The sequence below is a fragment of the Hemicordylus capensis genome, chromosome 6 (assembly GCF_027244095.1).
Source record: "Hemicordylus capensis ecotype Gifberg chromosome 6, rHemCap1.1.pri, whole genome shotgun sequence".
NCBI classification, from domain to species: domain Eukaryota; kingdom Metazoa; phylum Chordata; class Lepidosauria; order Squamata; family Cordylidae; genus Hemicordylus; species Hemicordylus capensis.
In genome coordinates, this window is record NC_069662.1 from 46,099,867 (window position 1) to 46,118,541 (window position 18,675).

The 18,675-nt window shown below is 46.1% G+C and overlaps 1 protein-coding gene across 2 annotated transcripts; it reads left to right on the forward strand.

The window, feature by feature from the left end:
* Window positions 1-964: 964 nt before the first annotated feature.
* On the forward strand, window positions 965-16,152 carry LOC128331433 (keratin, type I cytoskeletal 19-like). Of its 2 annotated transcripts, XM_053264839.1 has the most exons (9): window positions 965-1,239; window positions 1,276-1,532; window positions 7,136-7,218; window positions 8,565-8,721; window positions 10,191-10,352; window positions 10,499-10,624; window positions 11,638-11,858; window positions 14,162-14,178; window positions 15,908-16,152. In XM_053264839.1, exons 1-9 carry the CDS (start codon window positions 1,068-1,070, stop codon window positions 15,925-15,927), a joined length of 1,215 nt encoding a protein of 404 aa, XP_053120814.1. In that variant the 5' UTR covers window positions 965-1,067; the 3' UTR covers window positions 15,928-16,152. The 2 variants fall into 2 exon arrangements, with proteins under 2 accessions (XP_053120814.1, XP_053120813.1); XM_053264838.1 differs by having other exon boundaries at window positions 965-1,532.
* The last annotated feature ends 2,523 nt before the right edge of the window (window positions 16,153-18,675 follow it).

Here is an 18,675-nt window from a genome sequence, read left to right on the forward strand (position 1 = left end):
CAGGTTCCCAGTCTGGCTGGGAATGCGTCAGACCATTGAGTCAGACCATTGGTCTATCGAGCTCAGTATTGTCTTCACAGACTGGCAGCGACTTCTCCAAGGTTGTAGGTAGGAATCTCTCTCAGCCCTATCTTGGAGAAGCCAGGGAAGGAACTTGACACTGCACATGCTGCCCTCAGTTACACATCATCTGCCCCACACTGCAAACCTCAGGGGCAGGCAAGGGGCAGTTGATGCAAAACAGGCCTGTGGTTTTGTACACAATACAAACACACTCTAAAAGGCGCTCAAATTCTAAACAGAAAATAGGCCCTTTTCTGTAAAAAGGTTTCTTATTGTTTGAGTATAACACTGGATGAAACTGAGATCAGCAATATTGGAGGCAGACTTTTATTTTCCTTTAAAAGCGTCCTTTTCTTGTAACCAGATTAGAAGCTGAAATACTGGATACATTCAGACCACCTTTAACAGAACACTGTTTGTTATCTAGGCTGCATCCATGGAGGGGCCTTTTAGCCACCCTGTAGGTGTAGATTTCGCTGTTACGTGAAAACTTCATTTGGCAACGGCCTGCTGCTGCAGGGTTTTTTTGTTTCTTTAACCTGGCTCTACAAAGGAGCCAGTGTGTGTCAGGACAGGTGTGCATAGTCAAAGGTTTAGCTGCAGCTTAAGTAAACTATCATCTAGGTTTTACCCATGTCTGTCCTTTCAACAGACTGCCACCTACTGTGAATCACATCTTTTGTTCTAAAAGGAGGGGGGGAGGCAAGATAAGACAAGGGGAGTGGGTGAGAGTGCAAAAGGAGTACAGAGTCTTTGGAAGTACTTGGAGAAGAAATACAGCCCACTTTGTTCTGACTGACCAATGAGGAGAATCTGAATGCTGGCAAATGGTTTAGGGCTGGTCCATTCCAAAGGGCTCAAATATCAGCTTGCTGGACAGACAACTCCCACAGCAGCGGGCATAAAAGGAGAGGGGGAAAGGAGGGGTTCTCACTTTTCTGCATCCAGGGCACACAGACAGTGTCACTTTGTTGCCAAGGGCTGGTTTTAGGCATCCCCCCACAATGACCTCTTACAGTTTCAGGCAATCTTCCTCTGGAGGGCTTGGTGGTTCTTCCTTTAGATCTCCAAGCATTCATGGCGGGTCTGGGGGCCGGGGTGTCTCTGTCTCATCTGCTCAGTTTGTCTCCTCTGGAGGAGGCCTAGGTGGTGGTTATGGTGGTGGTTACGGTGGTGGTTATGGTGGTGGTTACGGTGGTGGCTTTGGTGGAGGCTTTGGTGGTGGCTTTGGTGGAGGCTTTGGTGGCAGTCTGAGTGCCACCAATGATAGCCTCCTTTCCGGAAATGAAAAGATAACTATGCAGAATCTGAATGACCGCCTGGCAAACTACCTAGAGAAGGTGCATGCCCTAGAAGAGGCGAACACAGACCTAGAGGTGAAAATCCGAGAGTGGTACCAAAAACAGGGACCGAGAGCAACCCGTGACTACAGCCCATATTACAAGACAATTGAAGACCTCCGAGACAAGGTAGGACCTGCAAACTGCATCTCTGAGGGAAGCTTTGATCTCAACATCATGATCTAACTGCCATAAGCTAGGGAAAGAACACTCATAGTCGGTAATTTCTCTAGTCATCCTTCTAAAGGTTAGCAATGTAATTGAGTTTGACTGGGGGGGATGGGGTGAGGGTGGGGGAAGAGAAAGCAGTGCTTGAAATGTTTGTGAGATGGCAAGGACCAGAACAAAAAGCCAAGGTAGTTTAGATTTGCAACCCTTTTTCACCTGTCAGGGCATTTAAATGTTTAAGAGCTCCTATACTTGTACATTTGCATAACATTGGAAAATTCAATGCCTAAACCTTTCCTGACATGTAAATGCAGGGATGGAATGTGTGTCACTTGCTGAGTTTTTGCCTGTTGTGTGGGTGTTAAAGGGACAAAATCCTTGCCAGAGAAAAAGCCGAGACCCTAATGGCCCATTGGAGTGTATGATTTTAATCTACAAGTCCTGGGTTCAAATTTCTACTCAGATGTCAACTCACCAGGTGGTCTTAGAAAGTCACTACCTTTCAGCTTACCCATCTGCAAAGTGGGTGAAACAGCACCTTACCTTGCCAATGATTAGATGACCCTGTGTACTTCGCAAGACCTTGTGCAAAAAGCTACTGTGGATAAAAGAAAGAACGTGTTGACTAAGCAGGCCTGTGTTCAAGTCCCTGAATTTCAGTTTTGCTGTACTGGGTGTCATAGTGGCCTGTTTTGCAAAACTGATGTGAAAGCAAACAAGACAGTGCATGTGCCACAGTTTGCAGATTAAAGGTGGTGCAGCATAAAGAAAACATGATGGGATATCTGGGAGAAGAGCCAACATCAGACCATTGTACTGTAAATAAATTCTACCTGGAGCTGCACCTGTGTCAACCAGGAAGCTATACAGTGGTGAATTACATAATAATATGTTTTTTAAAAACCCACCTTTGTGGGTTTGTGATATATTTCTTTTGGCACCCTTTCCTTTGTGGTAACGGAATACACTAAAAGTCTTTAGAAATGGTTAGCCTTGTAAATACCTTTCCGGTTTTGCAATGAGGCTGTTATCTATCGGAAGGCAGGCTCAGCAGGGTTTTTCATTTGCTTTGCATACAGCCCTGTCCATGACTGAAATTTTAACTCTCTTCCCAGTTTCCTGCACTGAGCCAGGGGGATTGGACTAAAAGACCTCCTGGGTCCCTTCCAACTCTAACATTCTCAGACCCTGTGATACTGAATAACTCTCTCTCTCTCTCTCTCTCTCTCTCTCTCTCTCTCTCTCTCTCTATATATATATATATTTTTTTTTCAGCACAATCTGGCCGAATGCAACTTCTCTATACTATTACTGTGGAAACCAGTCAAATAAACCAAATCTGTTTTATTCTCTGGCACCAATATAGCAATTCTCTATGTTTAATTTCAAATTATAGTGCCACTCTGATGTTATGAGATGTAATTCATCTTCATTCACAGAGATCTTATATCTGTTGGGTTGCATTTGTCAAAATCTGCAGCTATGTGAGCCTGTATACAGACACAGCCTACCTGTATTCCAGTCAAGGGCACACTCAGTAGAGAGCTTGGAGGCAGAGAAGGAGGCTGTTCTCACATGCAGCCTAACCCAGGCTAGGGAAGCCCAACCTGGTTTAGGCTGTGTGTGAGAACTGCCAGGACCAGGCTCAATCCCAGAGGGGCATTGTTGCTTAGTCCAGCTTGGTAACCCGGCTTTTAGCTGGGGTTAAAGGAGCAAGGGTGCCCTTAACCTGGGCTCCAGGATTGTGTGTGTCTCCTCAAGCTTCATGCACAGAGATGGGCACCTAGAGCACCCATCTCCTGGGGAATCCCCTAATGCACTGCACTTGGCATGTGGTGCATTATGGGATTCCCGGAGGCCAGGCCACGTTGTCCCGGCCCTCTGGACCTCGATCACCTGGGAGCACAGTCTGCACTCCCATCACACTTTTACTATTCATCTTGGGGGAAGGTTGGGTTTGTGCAACCTTCCCGCCCCGCCCCCCTGCCCACCTACCTGGTAGGTTGTGTGAATAGCTCCAAGAACTTTTAAGAGCTGATGGTGGCTGGATGAGTGAGTACTATTAGGCCATGAAAGTGCTCTCATACCAGCTTTGACTACCTTAGAGCTATTGTCCATCTCTGTCCTTGGCTCTTCCTACTGATGATCTCCATTCAGTAGGAAGACATTGCTCTCTCCATTGTCCTCTGAGTCATCTACTTCGGGGGTTCCCAAGCGGTAGTACTCCATATGTTGCTGAACTACAACTTCCATCATCCCCAGCTAGAGTTTATTGTTGTCGGGGGTTATGGGAGTTGTCGTTCAGCAACCTTTGGAGTGCCACAAGTTGTGATTCTACTTCATTCTCTGCTCTGAGGTAAATCACTATATTATAGTTTTTATTAATAATGTGTATATAATATATATCTCACTTTTCAACAAGAAGTTCTCAAAGTGGTTCACACAGAAAAAGAAATAAGATGGTTCCCAGTCCCCAAAGGGCTCATAATAATAATAATAATAATAATAATAATAATAATAATAATAATACACAAGCTAGGCACCAGCAACAGCCATTGGGAAAGATGCAATGCTGGATTGAATAGGGACATTTGTTCCCTCCCTCCTAAATATAAGAAGGTAATTTAAAAGGTGTCCATCCCAGTTAACAGGGCTTCATCCTAACATTTAGCTGACATCCTAGAGTTCAAAACCTCAGCTAACTCTGCTAACTCAAAAGCTTCACAGCAAGCAGAGACTGAATACAGGTCTCCCAGTTCTGAACTCAACTGTATCTCCACAGAACCGTTTTGGCTTTCATTAAATATTTGAACACCTATGGTTTAACTGACTATTATTTAAAAAGGGAAAAGAAGACAAGAAAACAAAAGGACTAAACTAAGTGTTATATATTCTACATATATGTACAGCCAAGATTTATTTTGCCTCACCAGCACACAATATTGGTTTGTTTATATAGGAGGCACACACACCCTAAAGGTACACAGAGTGGCAGAAAAGCAAACAGCTATTGTAAGGAAATTTGTACAAAGCTTGGAGTTCATGCCTGCTGCCACCCAAGAAGGGCTGTCATTTTTTTGATGTGGAAAATATCAAGGCCCCAAGCAGGAGCAGGCAGAACCTGGCAGGTGTGGGGAGGGTCAAGAGGAATTTAGACAACTGAGGCACAGCCAGGATGGAATGTGTCAGAGGCGGATGCAAGTCAAAGTCTGGCAGGTTATGAGTAGAGCTTGTTCGGATCTGGTGGGATAGCATGAGCGCAACTTGAGAGGATCTGGATTGCATTGCTGACATCCAGACTAATGAAGCAGTAGTTCAATCTGGATACAAGGCATGCTATAGGTTGTGCACCTCATTATATAAGTGCAAACGTGTGTGCGCTAATGCAACACTGGTCTGGAAATACAAGCTCCGGAATCAGTGCGCTAGCGCAGGCACATCATAACACTGAGAGAGGCCCTGGGGTGTGATTTGAGGTGGCCTACACTTGTCTTCACAGTCTGGGCTCACCCACAGCTTGTACACCACCCAGCCACCCATTCTGCCCCCTTTTGCCAGCCGCAAGGCAATCTAATGATGTCACCATCATGCCAGCACAAGCATGCTGCCCTATCCCAGTGAGAACAGGCCCTGGTGCCGTGACATCCTTTTAAACATGAAGACATGGTGGCGACAGTCCATTTTTAATATGTTATTTTTGCTCTTGAGGGATTTGATATTGTGGCTTTAGGGGTTCCCCCCCCCAATTCTTGGAGGTAGTGCATACTAAATTTATGAGAGACAAGCAAACCCAGATAAACGGTTTGATATTCAGGGTGATTTGGTGAAAAGCAATGGCATGCCAAGATTATTTTCCTATTCATACACTGTATTTAAATCATAACCAATAGACAGCCAAATCATATGACATTTTTTCACAGCGGCAGTCATGATTTACGCACCCACCCTCAGGATGATACTGCATCCTGGGACTGTATGGGCATTTAGGATGGTACTTGCTAGGAGAAGCAAAAAAGGATACCAAGAGGCGAGTCTCGTGATCAGTGAGACTCGCCCAAATGAAGTTTGTGGGGAGAATGGGCTCAGCCTGCTCTCTCCGCAGACGAGCACTGCTGTAGCCCTGGGAGGCCGGATCGGGAATCCACACGACTGCTGGAGAGCCTCCCGAGCCCCGGGGCATGCTGGAGAGATCCTCGAGCCCAACCACAAAACCCGGGTTAGCGGGGCACTCGCTCAGCTAACCTGGGCTAAGGGGAGGGGTAGGTAGGCGGGTGACCCGCTTTGGGGAAACTGGGCTCGCCTACAAGCCCGGTGGTTCCCAAGATCTGTAGACAGTGGGCTAAGCTCCCACTGATCGTTATTGTTCAGCTTTCCACTGATCGTTATTGTTATTGTTATTTTTACATTTATATCCTGCTCTTCCTCCAAGGAGCCCAGAGCGGTGTACTACATACTTAAGTTTCTCTTTCACAACAACCCTGTGAAGTAGGTTAGGCTGAGAGAGAAGTGACTGGCCCAGAGTCATCCAGCTAGTATCATGGCTGAATGGGGATTTGAACTCGGGTCTCCCCGGTCCTAGTCCAGCATTCTAACCACTACACCACGCTGGCTCTCCATGATCGTGAGAATCGCCTCAAAGTCTCACTGTGCTGTATAGCATTTATTGAATCCCAACACGTTTTAGCCTCAGAGATCTTCTTCAGGGGCAATGCTAAAATAACATTATTAAAAATACAATGAAACCACTTCATCAAAACACCCTTGGAACAATATAAAATGAAGCCACTGACATATCAAGTTCATGGTTACTTAACATTTGTAATATTTCAAATAGAACTTGAGCAAGAAGCCTTTGCCTTCTTATAGGCTTATACCATTGCCACTGCTGACATAGATGATGTTGAAAACAACAACTATGAAAGGGTTTCTTTCATAAACATGAATGGGTAATGAATGAGGTACTGAATGTGAAGCCCATTTGTAGCCATTCACACTCCATCACTTTAGTTTCAGAATGAATAGAAACGGAACCAAATGGGCCCAATTTGGTTCCGTTTCAGTTCATTCCAAAAACAAATATACACCTCTAGTTTACAGAGGTTTGTGCTCATGATTACTCAGATGATTAGGTTTCACCTGCATTCAGACTGGGAAACAGTACTGCACCATGCACAGAACTAGTAGTTTAAACTGGCCCATCTTCTAAAAGGAAACAATCTACATCCTCTAAATGAGGTTAAGTGATGTGGCCATGTTAGGGCAACATCTGTATCAGCTGATGTTACGGAGAACAATGAGCAAGTGATGAACTTTCAAGGTTTTTTTAGGATGTGACGAACTGCAAAAGTGATGCATAGGGAATACATTTTAGACAATCACGGCAGCACAAGCTTAATCTATTAATTCGTTTAAAGCCTGCCTTTTAATGTAAACACATCCCATTGTGGCTTTCACGTACGTTTTCAGCAAAACGTTTGTGTACACATCACTCCCAAACTAATTGAAGAGAAATGTCTGTGTAGAGAGCAAATGACCCAGTGCATGTATGTCTTCCTCTCTTCCAGATCCTTGCTGCAACAATTGACAACAGCACACTTGTCCTGCAGATTGACAATGCCAGGCTGGCAGCTGATGACTTTAAAACCAAGTGAGTGAAAATTCCATGGCCGAAGAACTGGGAAAAGATTTGTATAAGCAACCATTTTCAAATTGAGGGTGGTGGGGAAGAAGGTATCATGGGTGATGAAAAATCAAATATACCACAGGGAGCCAATTTAAGGACCATCTTTAGCATACCACTGGTGTGTGTTGAAATGCAAGAGTGGTCATATTAAGTGCATTATGCCAGACTCCTGTTTCCAGATATCTTTACTATACTAGGCTCCTCATACTGGCCAAACAAAGAACAATGCATGTAGGAACAGAGGAAGCTGCCTTATACCGAGTCAGACCATTGGTCCATCTAGCTCAGTATTGTCTGCACTGACTGGCAGTGGCTCTCCAAGCTTTCAGGCAAGGGTCTTAGTCCTACCTGGAGATGCTAGGGATTGTACCTGGGACCTTTGAGTTATGGCCCCATCCCTGGAAACATAGCTACAGTTTCCTGATCTTGGTAAAAGAGAAGAGTCATTGTGCCCTAAGATGAGGAAAGTTTTAAGCCACCCACATGAGCATGTTCATATTCTGGGGAAAACCTTGAATTATTGTGCCAGAACATTATAGAGAAGGAGTCGAGACTAATCTTGCTGACACTTTGTATTTTTCTTAATACAAAAGTTAATCCAAGTCCTGTAAACAGTGGCGCACCCAGGTTATTTGGGAGCCTGGATGTGAAGGGCTTCAGAGGCCTCCCATCGCGATGGGGGTGGGGGTGGGAGTGAGGAGAAAGCCCCGCCACCCGATTTGCACACTTTAAAAAAAAAAAAAAACCACCAGTGAGCGGTGGAGGCACTAGCTGCAGGAAGGGTGGGGGGCAAGGAGGGGAGAGTTCCCCTTTACGAAGAGGAGATGTTTACCTGGGGGAGGGTGGGATGGGGCACGGCAGTGGTGGGTGCAGGAAGGGTGGGGCGGTGAGGAGGGGAGGGAGAGTTCCCCCTGTTACCCTCTGTCTAGGATGGGAGGTGGTGAGCTCTGTCCAGCTCCGCTCCCTTCTCCCAAGTGATGGCCTCTCACCTCTCTGCTTCCTCCACATGGAGGAAGGCTGCTCAGCCTTCCTGAGGTTTACCCCTGGATAAACACCTCCTCTCCTTAAAGGGGAACTCTCCCCTCCTCACCCCCCTTCCCACAGCTAGTGCCATCACTACACAGCAATGGTGGTTTTTTTAAAAGGCACAGCGGCGGTGCGGCGTGAAGTGGCTGCAGGAGCCCCTCAACCTTTGGAGGCTGCTCCAGACCTAGGAGGCCACAGGCCAGAGCCCCAAGGTCCAGAGGTAAGAGCGCCTCTGCCTGTAAATGTTAGCAATTCCTGCTAATTTGCTGGTGGTTTTGTTCAAGGTTTGAGTCAGAGCAAGCCCTGCGCCTGAGTGTTGAGAATGACATCAATGGCCTACGCAGAGTCTTGGATGAGCTGACCTTGGCTAGGACTGATTTGGAGTTGCAGATTGAAAATCTGAAGGAAGAGCTGGCTTATCTCAAGAAGAACCATGAGGAGGTACAGAAACTCTGTGCTCAGTGCTTTGAAATACTGTAGTATCCAAAAGTGTTCCGAAACAGCGATGCAGCTTCATCTCACCAAAATGGCCCAAAAGACCTCAGCAGATTCAGATTTGCCAGATGTCAGGAGGATAAGAGGGGCCACTCCTTATGTAGGATGACATGAAGGTCATACACTGAAACAAATAACTAGGATTGATGGCTCTACCACTTGATAGTAAAAAAGGTCATCATTCACATGACCGTTGGCGCTGGAGAGGGCTGGGGGGGAAGGCAGGAGCCTTCCTTCCTTCCCCCACACACTCTCTGGTCTGCTGTTCTTGGGCTCCCTGTGCCATGCCCACATGATCAGCACTGAGGCAGGCCCGGCAGCAATTGGGAGTGGGGGAGAAGGAAGCTGGGCCATCAGGTATCCCACAATGCACGTGTGAGCAGTGTGGTGCACTGGGATACCTCCTTGCTGCCAGGCAGCTCCCCCCCCCCGCTCAGTGGGTAAGATGGTTGCCAGCAACTCACTCACCCACATGGCCGGTGACTGAGGTAGGAAGTCTGTGTGTAGTCCTACCTCACTGCAAGCCCAGGTAGAAAAGCAGGGTTACTGGGGGAGGAGTGGTGGGATTGGGAACAATCCCAGTGCTTCTCATGACCAGTCCTACCCAGGCTAGACCTGTCCTACCTGGGCAGGGATGGTCATGAGAACAACCTCAGTGTATTACAAGATACCACATTGTGAAGTACATGCTTTGACTCAAAATAACTTGGAATGGTCTTATGATAAGCATTACCTCCTCCCGCTACTATGGCACTAGTCTCTCAGTGAATACCAGGGAGTTATTCACACATGGCTTCATGCTTCGGGGTAAATGTTGAGCGAAGCCACTTCGAACTTCACTCGCGGCATTGAGGGAAGCAGTCCCTCCCCTCTGCTCTCAGGTTTTGTTTCTGCCAGTTCACATGGCATGCCTTCATGTTTTCCTTCTAGCCAATGGGGAGGGGAGATTACTAAAGAGCTATATCTGTATTTCTAAGAGAGTATCCCTCTTATCATGCTGATGATTCTACGTCAGTGCCTCTCCCTATTTGCTCTGGCAGTTTCAGAAAAAGTAGCTTAAAACCAGCTTTTAAAAACCCAGAAATACATCAAGATAAGCTAGAATTTGTGAGACAAAGCCTGATTTGTGTGTGGAGTGGGTCCAAGGGTCTCAAAGGGACTTCAGGGTAAGTTTGGCTGGTGTGTGAATGCATACACTCTCTTCGAAGGAGATTCGGGGTAGAAGCCCTGTCTGTAAAACCTCCAGGAAGACAGACACCAGAGTCTCAGTTAATTGTGCTTTCCTCTGAACGTTGGTTAACTTCTGAACAACCAGGCAGTGATTCCAATACAAAAAGATTAAACACACACACCATTGAATTGTTGCTATGCAAACAAGCCTTCAAATATATCCTGTGCTTTTTTCTGTTGTTTAGGAAATGAACTCATTTACAGGGGCTCTAGGAGGCCAAGTGAGTGTTGAAGTTGACTCTGCCCCAGGCATTGATCTCACCAAGATCCTGGCTGATATGAGAGACCAGTATGAAGTGATGGCTGATAAAAACAGGAAGGATGCTGAGGCTTGGTTTACCAGCAAGGTGAGATGATAAACCAAGGAGAGAAAGGGAAGGAATATTTTTGTTTTAAAGTAGAAGGAAACTGGCTTTCCACTAGCTGATATTTTTCATATAATCATATCTCTGTTTAGTAATTTCTTCTTTTTTCATACATCCTATAAATATAGACTGAAGAGCTGAATCAAGAAGTTGCTGTCAACACTGAACAGCTTCGGGACAAAAAGACTGAGATCACGGACTTGAGACGGAGCCTCCAGGGCTTGGAGATTGAGCTCCAGTCGCAACACAGCATGGTACTTAGTCTGGGGATGGGTTTCTCCCAACATCCAAGTGTTCTACAGATCTTGAAAGAGTTCACCTTGGGCTCATACAATAACCCACCTGTTTGTGGCCTAGTGCTGTGGAAAATCTAGGTCTCCACTTGCACAGCAATGGATATAACCTCTTTTTTTTCTTATTCTGATAAAGAAATGCTTAAATCACTGCAACATAGTCATTATACTCATTTCCCTATTATTTATTTATTATTATTATTATTATTATTATTATTATTATTATTATTATTAATTCAGTTTCCATACCGCCCTTCTAAAAATCGCTCAGGGTGGTTTACACAGAGAAATAATAAATAAATAAGATGGAACCCTGTCCCCAAAGGGCTCACAATCTAAAAAGAAACACAAGATAGACACCAGCAACAGTCACTGGAGGTGCTGTGCTGGGGGTGGATTGGGCCAATTACTCTCTCCCTGCTAAATAAAGAGTATCACCACGTTAAAAGGTGCCTCTTTGCCAAGTTAGCAGGGTTCCTCTGTGTTTCTATGTGCTTCCTCTGAATCTGTGTGCTAATGTCAGGGCCAATAAACTATTTTAGGGCCAAAACAATATTTATTTACATGTATAAGCTGCCTTACACTGAACGCTTGAGACAGATAACATGTAAAAGGGGGTGAAAATAGCCAATTAAAATGCAGAAACAAATGCCTAGCTTATATGACAACACATCAGCTCCATACTGGCCACCTAATGCTAGTCCAGCCATAGATAACATTACAGTATTTCTGAAAGATGGCCTGAGCCTCTGACCAAAGGCTTTAGTGAATCTCCTAGAACCAGGAGTTCTAGAGTTATAGAATCAAATTCAATATTGATAATCATGTCAATATTGTGAATATTTAAACTTTATTCCAAATTTCTGTTTCCTAATCCACCTCAGTTTTTCACCGTGATTTCAGCATTTCTTTAAAATTCACTTGAGTATCAGTCCTTGAGCTCCACTTTTCATTAATATCATCTCTCTTCTCAGAAAGCCGCACTGGAAGGCACTTTGGCAGATACAGAGGCTCGCTATTGTGCTCAGCTGGCCCAGATCCAGGGACTGATCAGCAACGTCGAAGCACAGCTGGTTGACCTCCGAGCAGACATGGAACGTCAGAACAGTGACTATAAACTCTTGATGGACATCAAGTCCCGGCTGGAGCAGGAGATTGAGACCTACCGGAAGCTCTTGGATGGCCAAGACCTCCAGTAGGTCATCTTCCCAATCTCTAATAACATAATGTTCAAAGACATAATACCTCTGCCAGATTTTCAGTGCTAAACAACAGGGGATGAATATTTCTTCACAATCCCCCTGTGATACCTGAGTGATGATTGTCAGGAGAATAAGCAATGCAAAATGGAATCTAGTGACATTGTCACGGGCTGACATCCAGACTAAAGGTGTGCTGGTGCAAATGTGCTAGTGCAAGGATATTTTGAGCTTGCATCGGAAGCTTGCATTCCAAACTCGTGTTGCACTAGCGCCCAGGATACACTTGCACACAAAGGGACCTCTGCAACAAGATGTGCAGCTTGTCCACCTGCTGTGAAATCCCTGATTCTTGTTGTACATGCGCAACAAGAATGCAAGAGATCACACAACTATGGGCATTCCCCATGACTTTGCATAGCTGTGCAACCTTCTTGCAAGGTCAAAACTTACTTTGTTGCACTAGTGCTTCATTAATCTGGATGTCAGCCATTGCCCAGAACATCTTGGTTTAAAAAGAAAGGACGTTTAGCCCTTACTCTTTCAGAAGGAAAAAGAGTTATAGGCTGCATTCACACAGTCTCAGAGATCCTGGTTAAAGAGAACCAGGATCGCAGAGCCCTGCTAAACCCCAAATTTCCAGGGAATCCTGGTCCAATCGCTGTGGTTAACCTGCATTTTACCAGGAGAGATAACCAAATGGATGAATCTCATAAAACTATTGTTAGAGATTGAGGCTATTCACAGGATGGGGTGAAATCGGGCTAGTGGAGGCTAGCACGATTTTGCCCCATCCTGTGAACAACCAGGCTTGGCTGCGAGCCCGGCGGTTCCTAAGCGGGTGACCTGCCTAACTACCCCTGCCCTAAAACCAGGTTTGCGGAGCGAGCGGTTTAAGATCAAGGTTTTAAAGATCATGAGTAGCCACGGTGTGGCTCCGTGCCGCAGTTACTCATGAGTAGACCCCCCCGGAGGGGAGGTGAAAAGCTGCCTCCCGGCTCTACCGGTCTCCCCAGTATGCCCTGCGCGCTCGCGCAGGGCATACTGGAGCTTCTGGGGGTTGCGCGGCACGGAGCCGGCAATCATGTGGACAGCCGATCCGGCCGCCCAGGGCTCCCGCTCTGCTTGTGTGCAGGGAGAGTGGGCTTAGCGTGCTCCCCCTGCTCACCCTTCCAAACTGGGTCTCACTTATCATGAGACCCGGCTCATTATCTATTTTTACAGGACTCACTCTGCAAAGTATTAGGTAAGAATTTTAAGGGACTTTGCAATGAGTAGAATGTCTCGCAGTGCTTCCCTAATGACTACTTCTGTGCATAGACTAGAGACAAAAACAATGGCTTGAGCCAGGCCATGAGTGAAGCTTCTTCAGATATTATCAGTGCAAGCAGCGCTCACATTTACAGTGAGGAAAGTGGGGCGGAAGTCTCGCTGCCCCACTGTCACTCACACCCTCCTGCCTGACGAACCCACTTATGGAGCCATTTGTCTGAAGGGGGAGGTGCTGTAAGCGTGTTCACTGGCGATTCTATGAGCTGCAACCTTGATAGATCGAGGTTTCAGCTCATGGAATTTCCGGTGAACATGCTCACAGCGCCTCCCCCTTTAGACAAATGGTGCCATAAGCGTATGTGCCCCATAGGAAGAGGTGGATGACAACAGCTGGGTGGGACTTCCTCCCCTCTTTCCCCGCTGTGTGAGTGAGCACTTTTCATGCTGATAACACCTGAAGAGGCTTGAGTGGTGATTTGATCTTGCATCTCCCACATCCAATCCATTATTCCACATGGCTCCCACAGTTTGAAACAAGTAGTCTTTCTCGGAGCCTTTTTCTGAGGACCAAACTAAGCATGGCACCTGTGCATGACTGTTTCCCGATTTTGTCTTTTTCTTTCAATCAAAGCAGCTGGGGAAACTTTTATCTGGAGCAAATGTCTGTGCGATAGAAGGGGCATTTAGATTTTCCCCTGCAGGGAATCAAAATCACCTCCTCCAAGTTGCGTTTTGCCCTGCAAGGAGAAGAAACAGATACTCATACATACAACATGGAATGGAGGATTTTGATAATTGCAGAGTCCCACAGCTGCTTTCGATTTAAAGAAAAACCCTCGGGGGAGAAATTCACTTAACCAAGTGTTGTGAGTGGTTTGATGTTGAAATAAAAGCAAACCACTTGTCTGCAAAATATAACAAGGTGACACATTCTTTTTTACACTTAAAAAAAACCCAGCTTTTAAAAATTGTTATTCAAACCCTGTTTTTTCTGACACTGACAGTATGTTTTCCTTTCCCCGCCCAGGTTCTCAGGAACTAATGGTAAGGCTTCCTTGTTCATAGGGTGATGGGCGGGAAAAGGAGCTGACTGAATTCTGTTCCACGCTTGCTTGCAGATCCCTCTGGCTTGATGCTCCTTGTTCAGTTGTTCTTTCTGTGTGTGGCACCCTTTAATCTGTATTTTGTAAGCTTTTTGATTGAGTTTAGCTGCCTTAAAACAAAGTTTCCTCAAGAAGACGTATATTGGCTGCTGCACAACATGAAAGGCAGCCTCAACAGTGTTGTGCAACAGGGCAAAAACCCATATTTCTAATGGAAGCAATTAGGCAAATGTGTGGACACTGTTTTAAGTTGTTGCACAACTGCCCTGATGCACAACACAATCAGGGCTTCCTTTCACATTGTACACAGCAGCCCTGGTGGGTCCCTAATGCTGGCACACGGCTGCACGGAATTTCTGCCATCATCAGCAAGGCCTTTCCTGAGCTATTTTCAAGGTTCATTTTAAGAGATCATAGATTGATCTCAGGCCAGGAGAGAGTGGAGTTTTTACTTGCAGACTTGGACGATTTTATTTCGGCAAGAGTTGCCAATTTTCTTTGCACCGCAAGCAAACTTCTCAGAAGAAATGTTGAGAGGGTAGATGTGGGGATAGCACATTAGGAGGGTGAACAGATTTCATTTATTTGAAACTTTCTTATGTACGATACTGTAGTTTTTATTGTATTGTTCCTATTGTAGTTTCTATTGATGCTACTGGTGTGACGAGATGTATAGTTTTCTGTGTGGTTCTGTTGTAATGAGAGGCCGTTGGCTGTAACTTTAACAATAAAGTTGAAAGTTGATTACCCCAACAGTGGCAAAATGCTTCAGTTTAGGCAAATCGCATTCAAAACGTAAATAGCAAAGCACCCAGCAGGGGGAGCAGTCTCGCAAAAACTAAAAATTGGAAAATAGTACTGCAACCTTTTTACGCTGGACATATAATGTTATGGCAATAAATCGCAGTGATTAAATCTGAAACAAGGAATTGGAAATGTGAACAGCACCCTGCTGTCAGCGTAGGGACCGCAATGTCAAAACACAGGAAGTGCAGAAGCTCACTTTGGAGCTATGTCGTGACCCTGTTGCAGCAGGGTCTAATCTGGAAAGCGCCTAGGTGCACCTCCACTATCCCCTGACTCTCTACTATCCCAGTCTCTTCTGACCTCTTCCTCCATCCCTTCCTTGCCTGTAATGCCTAATGCTTATCTAGAGATGTGAAGGCCTGGGAGGAAAAGTGGGGGGAAGGGACCTGTCCCCCCATTTTTTCCCATTCTTTCCCCCCAGGTCTCCACATCTCTATGCATATCATAATGTTTTGGGCAGAGGTTGTGTCACTTGCATATCCGGTGCTCTATCTAGAATTGTAATATTAAGTAATAAGAGGGAACACGGGCTTCCCAAGGGTGGGGGCAGTGATGTAGTTGCAAGTTCAGAAGTGCAGGTGCTCTCCGTGACAGCCCACATGTCTATGCCCACCCCAACAGCCAGAGAAGTCGAGAAGTACCACTACACCCCTGGAAGGGGGTTCCAGATCCTCAGTGCAACTACCAAGAAGGCCCTGCCCCATGAACCCACCTACTTAACCTCAGAGAGTGGCACGGTGTGGACTAGAGCAAAAAACCCAAGAATTCAACAGATGGGCAGAACCATGTTGGAGTCAGTGGTCCTTTATATGTATAACTTGGGTCCAATAATTTTTCCTTCTTGTCTCCTTGTTTTGCTGCAGACAAAGTGGGTGATAAGTAGTTCTGAAGACCACTTTCATCTTCATATGGCAACAACTGTGACGGACAGAGGATGCTGACTGGGCTGATCAACAGATGGAAATTAGTGTTTCGCAATCACTTTCAATTATTTCTTGAGCAAATATTCTGGGTGTCTGAGGGCATCTGATGTAGTCCTTCTTGCCTTTACCTTTCTGGATGATGTTTCTGCCGCTTAATAAAGATACTTTTGGCTTCTGCAAATCTACACTGAGCCTCATTACTGGCTACAATGTACTGCCTTTAACAAACAGGATCTGTAAGTGCTCATGAGCACAGGGCTGGCCTTTTTGGTGCCCTAAGTGTGCCTTCAGCGTCCCAACAGCCACAAAGTACAGGCTTTAACTTGAGCCATGTAGGCTGCTCATTTGCCTGGTCAAATGTCCAGCCCTGTGCAGCTGACTAGCCTGTGCTGATCTGGGGATACAGTGGGAGGGAAGAGAGTTGGGGACCTCAGTGCCTGATCAACATCCAGCCTTACCCTATTGCTGCCCCCTCTATTGCCACCTTCAGTGGTGGAGCCAGTCAAACGGCAGCCTGTGTTGTGCCCGACTGGCGGCTTCGCCAGTGACTCTCTATGCATGTGATACCATGTGCATGTGTGCATTTCTGGGCGCCAGAGAGCCCCAAGCAAGCTTTCCCCATATCATTTCCAGGCAGCATTTCAAGGTAGCGTTTATTTCCTCTCCCTCCATCAGGCGATTGGGCCATACCCCCTTTGTGCATGATGTCACACGCAACGGGGGCTCCGGTGGCCCTTTTCATTGGTGGCCTGGTTTCTTTGAAACCTGTCGCTCAATGGTGTCTCCGCCCCTGGTCACCTCCCTCGCTCCCTTCACAAATGCAGACCCTGCAATCCTTAGGGCCAACCAACCTCTCTGTTTCCCTGAGAGGCAGCTTTTAATGGTGCTGAGAGGAATTTCCTTCCACGACCAACCAGGCCTGACCATATCCAAGCCAATGGTCTCACGTACCACTTCCTGTTTTGGGTCTGAGCACTTGAGAACCAGGATGGAGGCTCTCACCTGAGAAGCTGCAGGAGTAACAGAGCAGAGAGAGGCAGGGAGAGGGACAGGGAGGGACAGTGAAAGGGGCAGAGCATGCTGAGTGAGGAGGAGGAGAAAAGCAAGCCGGTGGCCAAGCAGGAATTGGATCCTGCCCACTCTACTTCAGCTCAGGGAACTGCAGTGCGGGCAGAGGTGGGAGCTCAGCTGGATAGGATAGCTTTTCATCCACCCTCTGTAAAATGCTGGGGATAAAATGTGGGCTGGCAGAAGTGTTCCCTCTAACAGGGATTCTCAAATATTGTTGACTACAACTCCCAGAATCCCCAGTCAAAGGCCACTGCAGCTAGGGATGCTGGGAGTTGTCGTCAACAACATTTGTAATCCCTGTTAGAGGCAACAGTGGTTGGCAGCATCCTTCCTATTCAGTCCCCACTTCCCACATGATTACTCTCTTTAGGTGGGGATAAAGACATCAGATAGAATCCATGCTAAGTGCATCATGACTAAACACAATTGAAATCAACAGGTGACACGTTCCACAGTGAGCTGCTGGTGGTACAGACCCCATGCGCACTGCTTTGGAGCTCTAACACACACCGTGCAAAAAGGCTATTCCAGTGCAGATTTACCCTTGCACACAATCACAGGCCACATGCTACTTGCATCACTCCCAATGCAAATAGTGCACAACATTCCATCGCGCAAGGGTGAGCTGTACCGGAACAGCCCTCTTGTGCAGCAGCATTGCCGTGTGCACTAGAGTGCCACAATGGTGTGGGTGGATCTGCACTGCCCACATTTCCCTGCAGACTATGTCAGCCACTGAGGCAACTTAGTCATGACTAATATATCCCATTAATTTTGATGGGACTTAGCCATGACTAACTAAGCCTAGATTGAGAGGGGAAAAGTTTGCGTCATTTTGCGCCCGCCCAGTATGCATGAACTCGTTCGGCAGCCAGCCATCGGTATTCCTCTGTTGAATCAGATGATAGACAAATGCATAATATTTGATAAACCTTGGTAAACAAATGTATACCACCAGCTGCCTGACCCAATTTTCTTCTTCTAAGCTCAAATGTTCTTCTTCTATCCTAAAAATCTCCTATGCTTGCTTTGTTAGAGGTTGTTGATTTTTACCCACAATAGGTAAAACACCAGAGCACTAAGGAATGAGCACACCCTCCAGTTACAGAGTAGGTAGCAGAGGATGGTTTGGATATTGCAGCTATTTAGAGAAAACACATGGAGATCCTTGTGTGACTAAACACTAAATATTTATTGGTTAAATACACTTAGATAGGAAAGACCTATCTCTAACCTAAAGGACTACATAATGGATAGGTAAGAAGAGACAGAGATGTTCCCATCTGCTCTCTAGGATGAAAGGAAGGGTTGTGACTCAGCACAGGAAGTGCTGCAGAGTCAGGTCATAGAGTAGGGACAGATAGGGAGACCCTGACTGACTGTTTCTACTCCCAATGCCCCTAGTGGTCATTAGGATAATTGGTGCAAAAGGTCGATGCACTGGAAGTTCATCTCCAACATGCTTTGGAACTAGCCTGACCTTACAGGCTTAAAACAACAACAACAAACAAACCCTAATGGTTTACCTATTTACCTCCCACTACAATATTGCTTCCCCAATCCTTACTAGAGCACTGTGAGCACAAACAGGAAGGTTGAGTGGCCGTGGGTATGTGCCTTGGGCTGCTATTGCATGT

Bases quoted from the DNA above. Each gene is read 5' to 3' on its own strand.
- LOC128331433 (XM_053264838.1), top strand. From the start codon at position 1,068: ATGACCTCTTACAGTTTCAGGCAATCTTCCTCTGGAGGGCTTGGTGGT. The intron at 1,533-7,135 runs GTAGGACCTGCA...CCTCTCTTCCAG, and splicing joins TTGAAGACCTCCGAGACAAG to ATCCTTGCTGCAACAATTGA. The intron at 10,625-11,637 runs GTACTTAGTCTG...CTCTCTTCTCAG, and splicing joins TCCAGTCGCAACACAGCATG to AAAGCCGCACTGGAAGGCAC.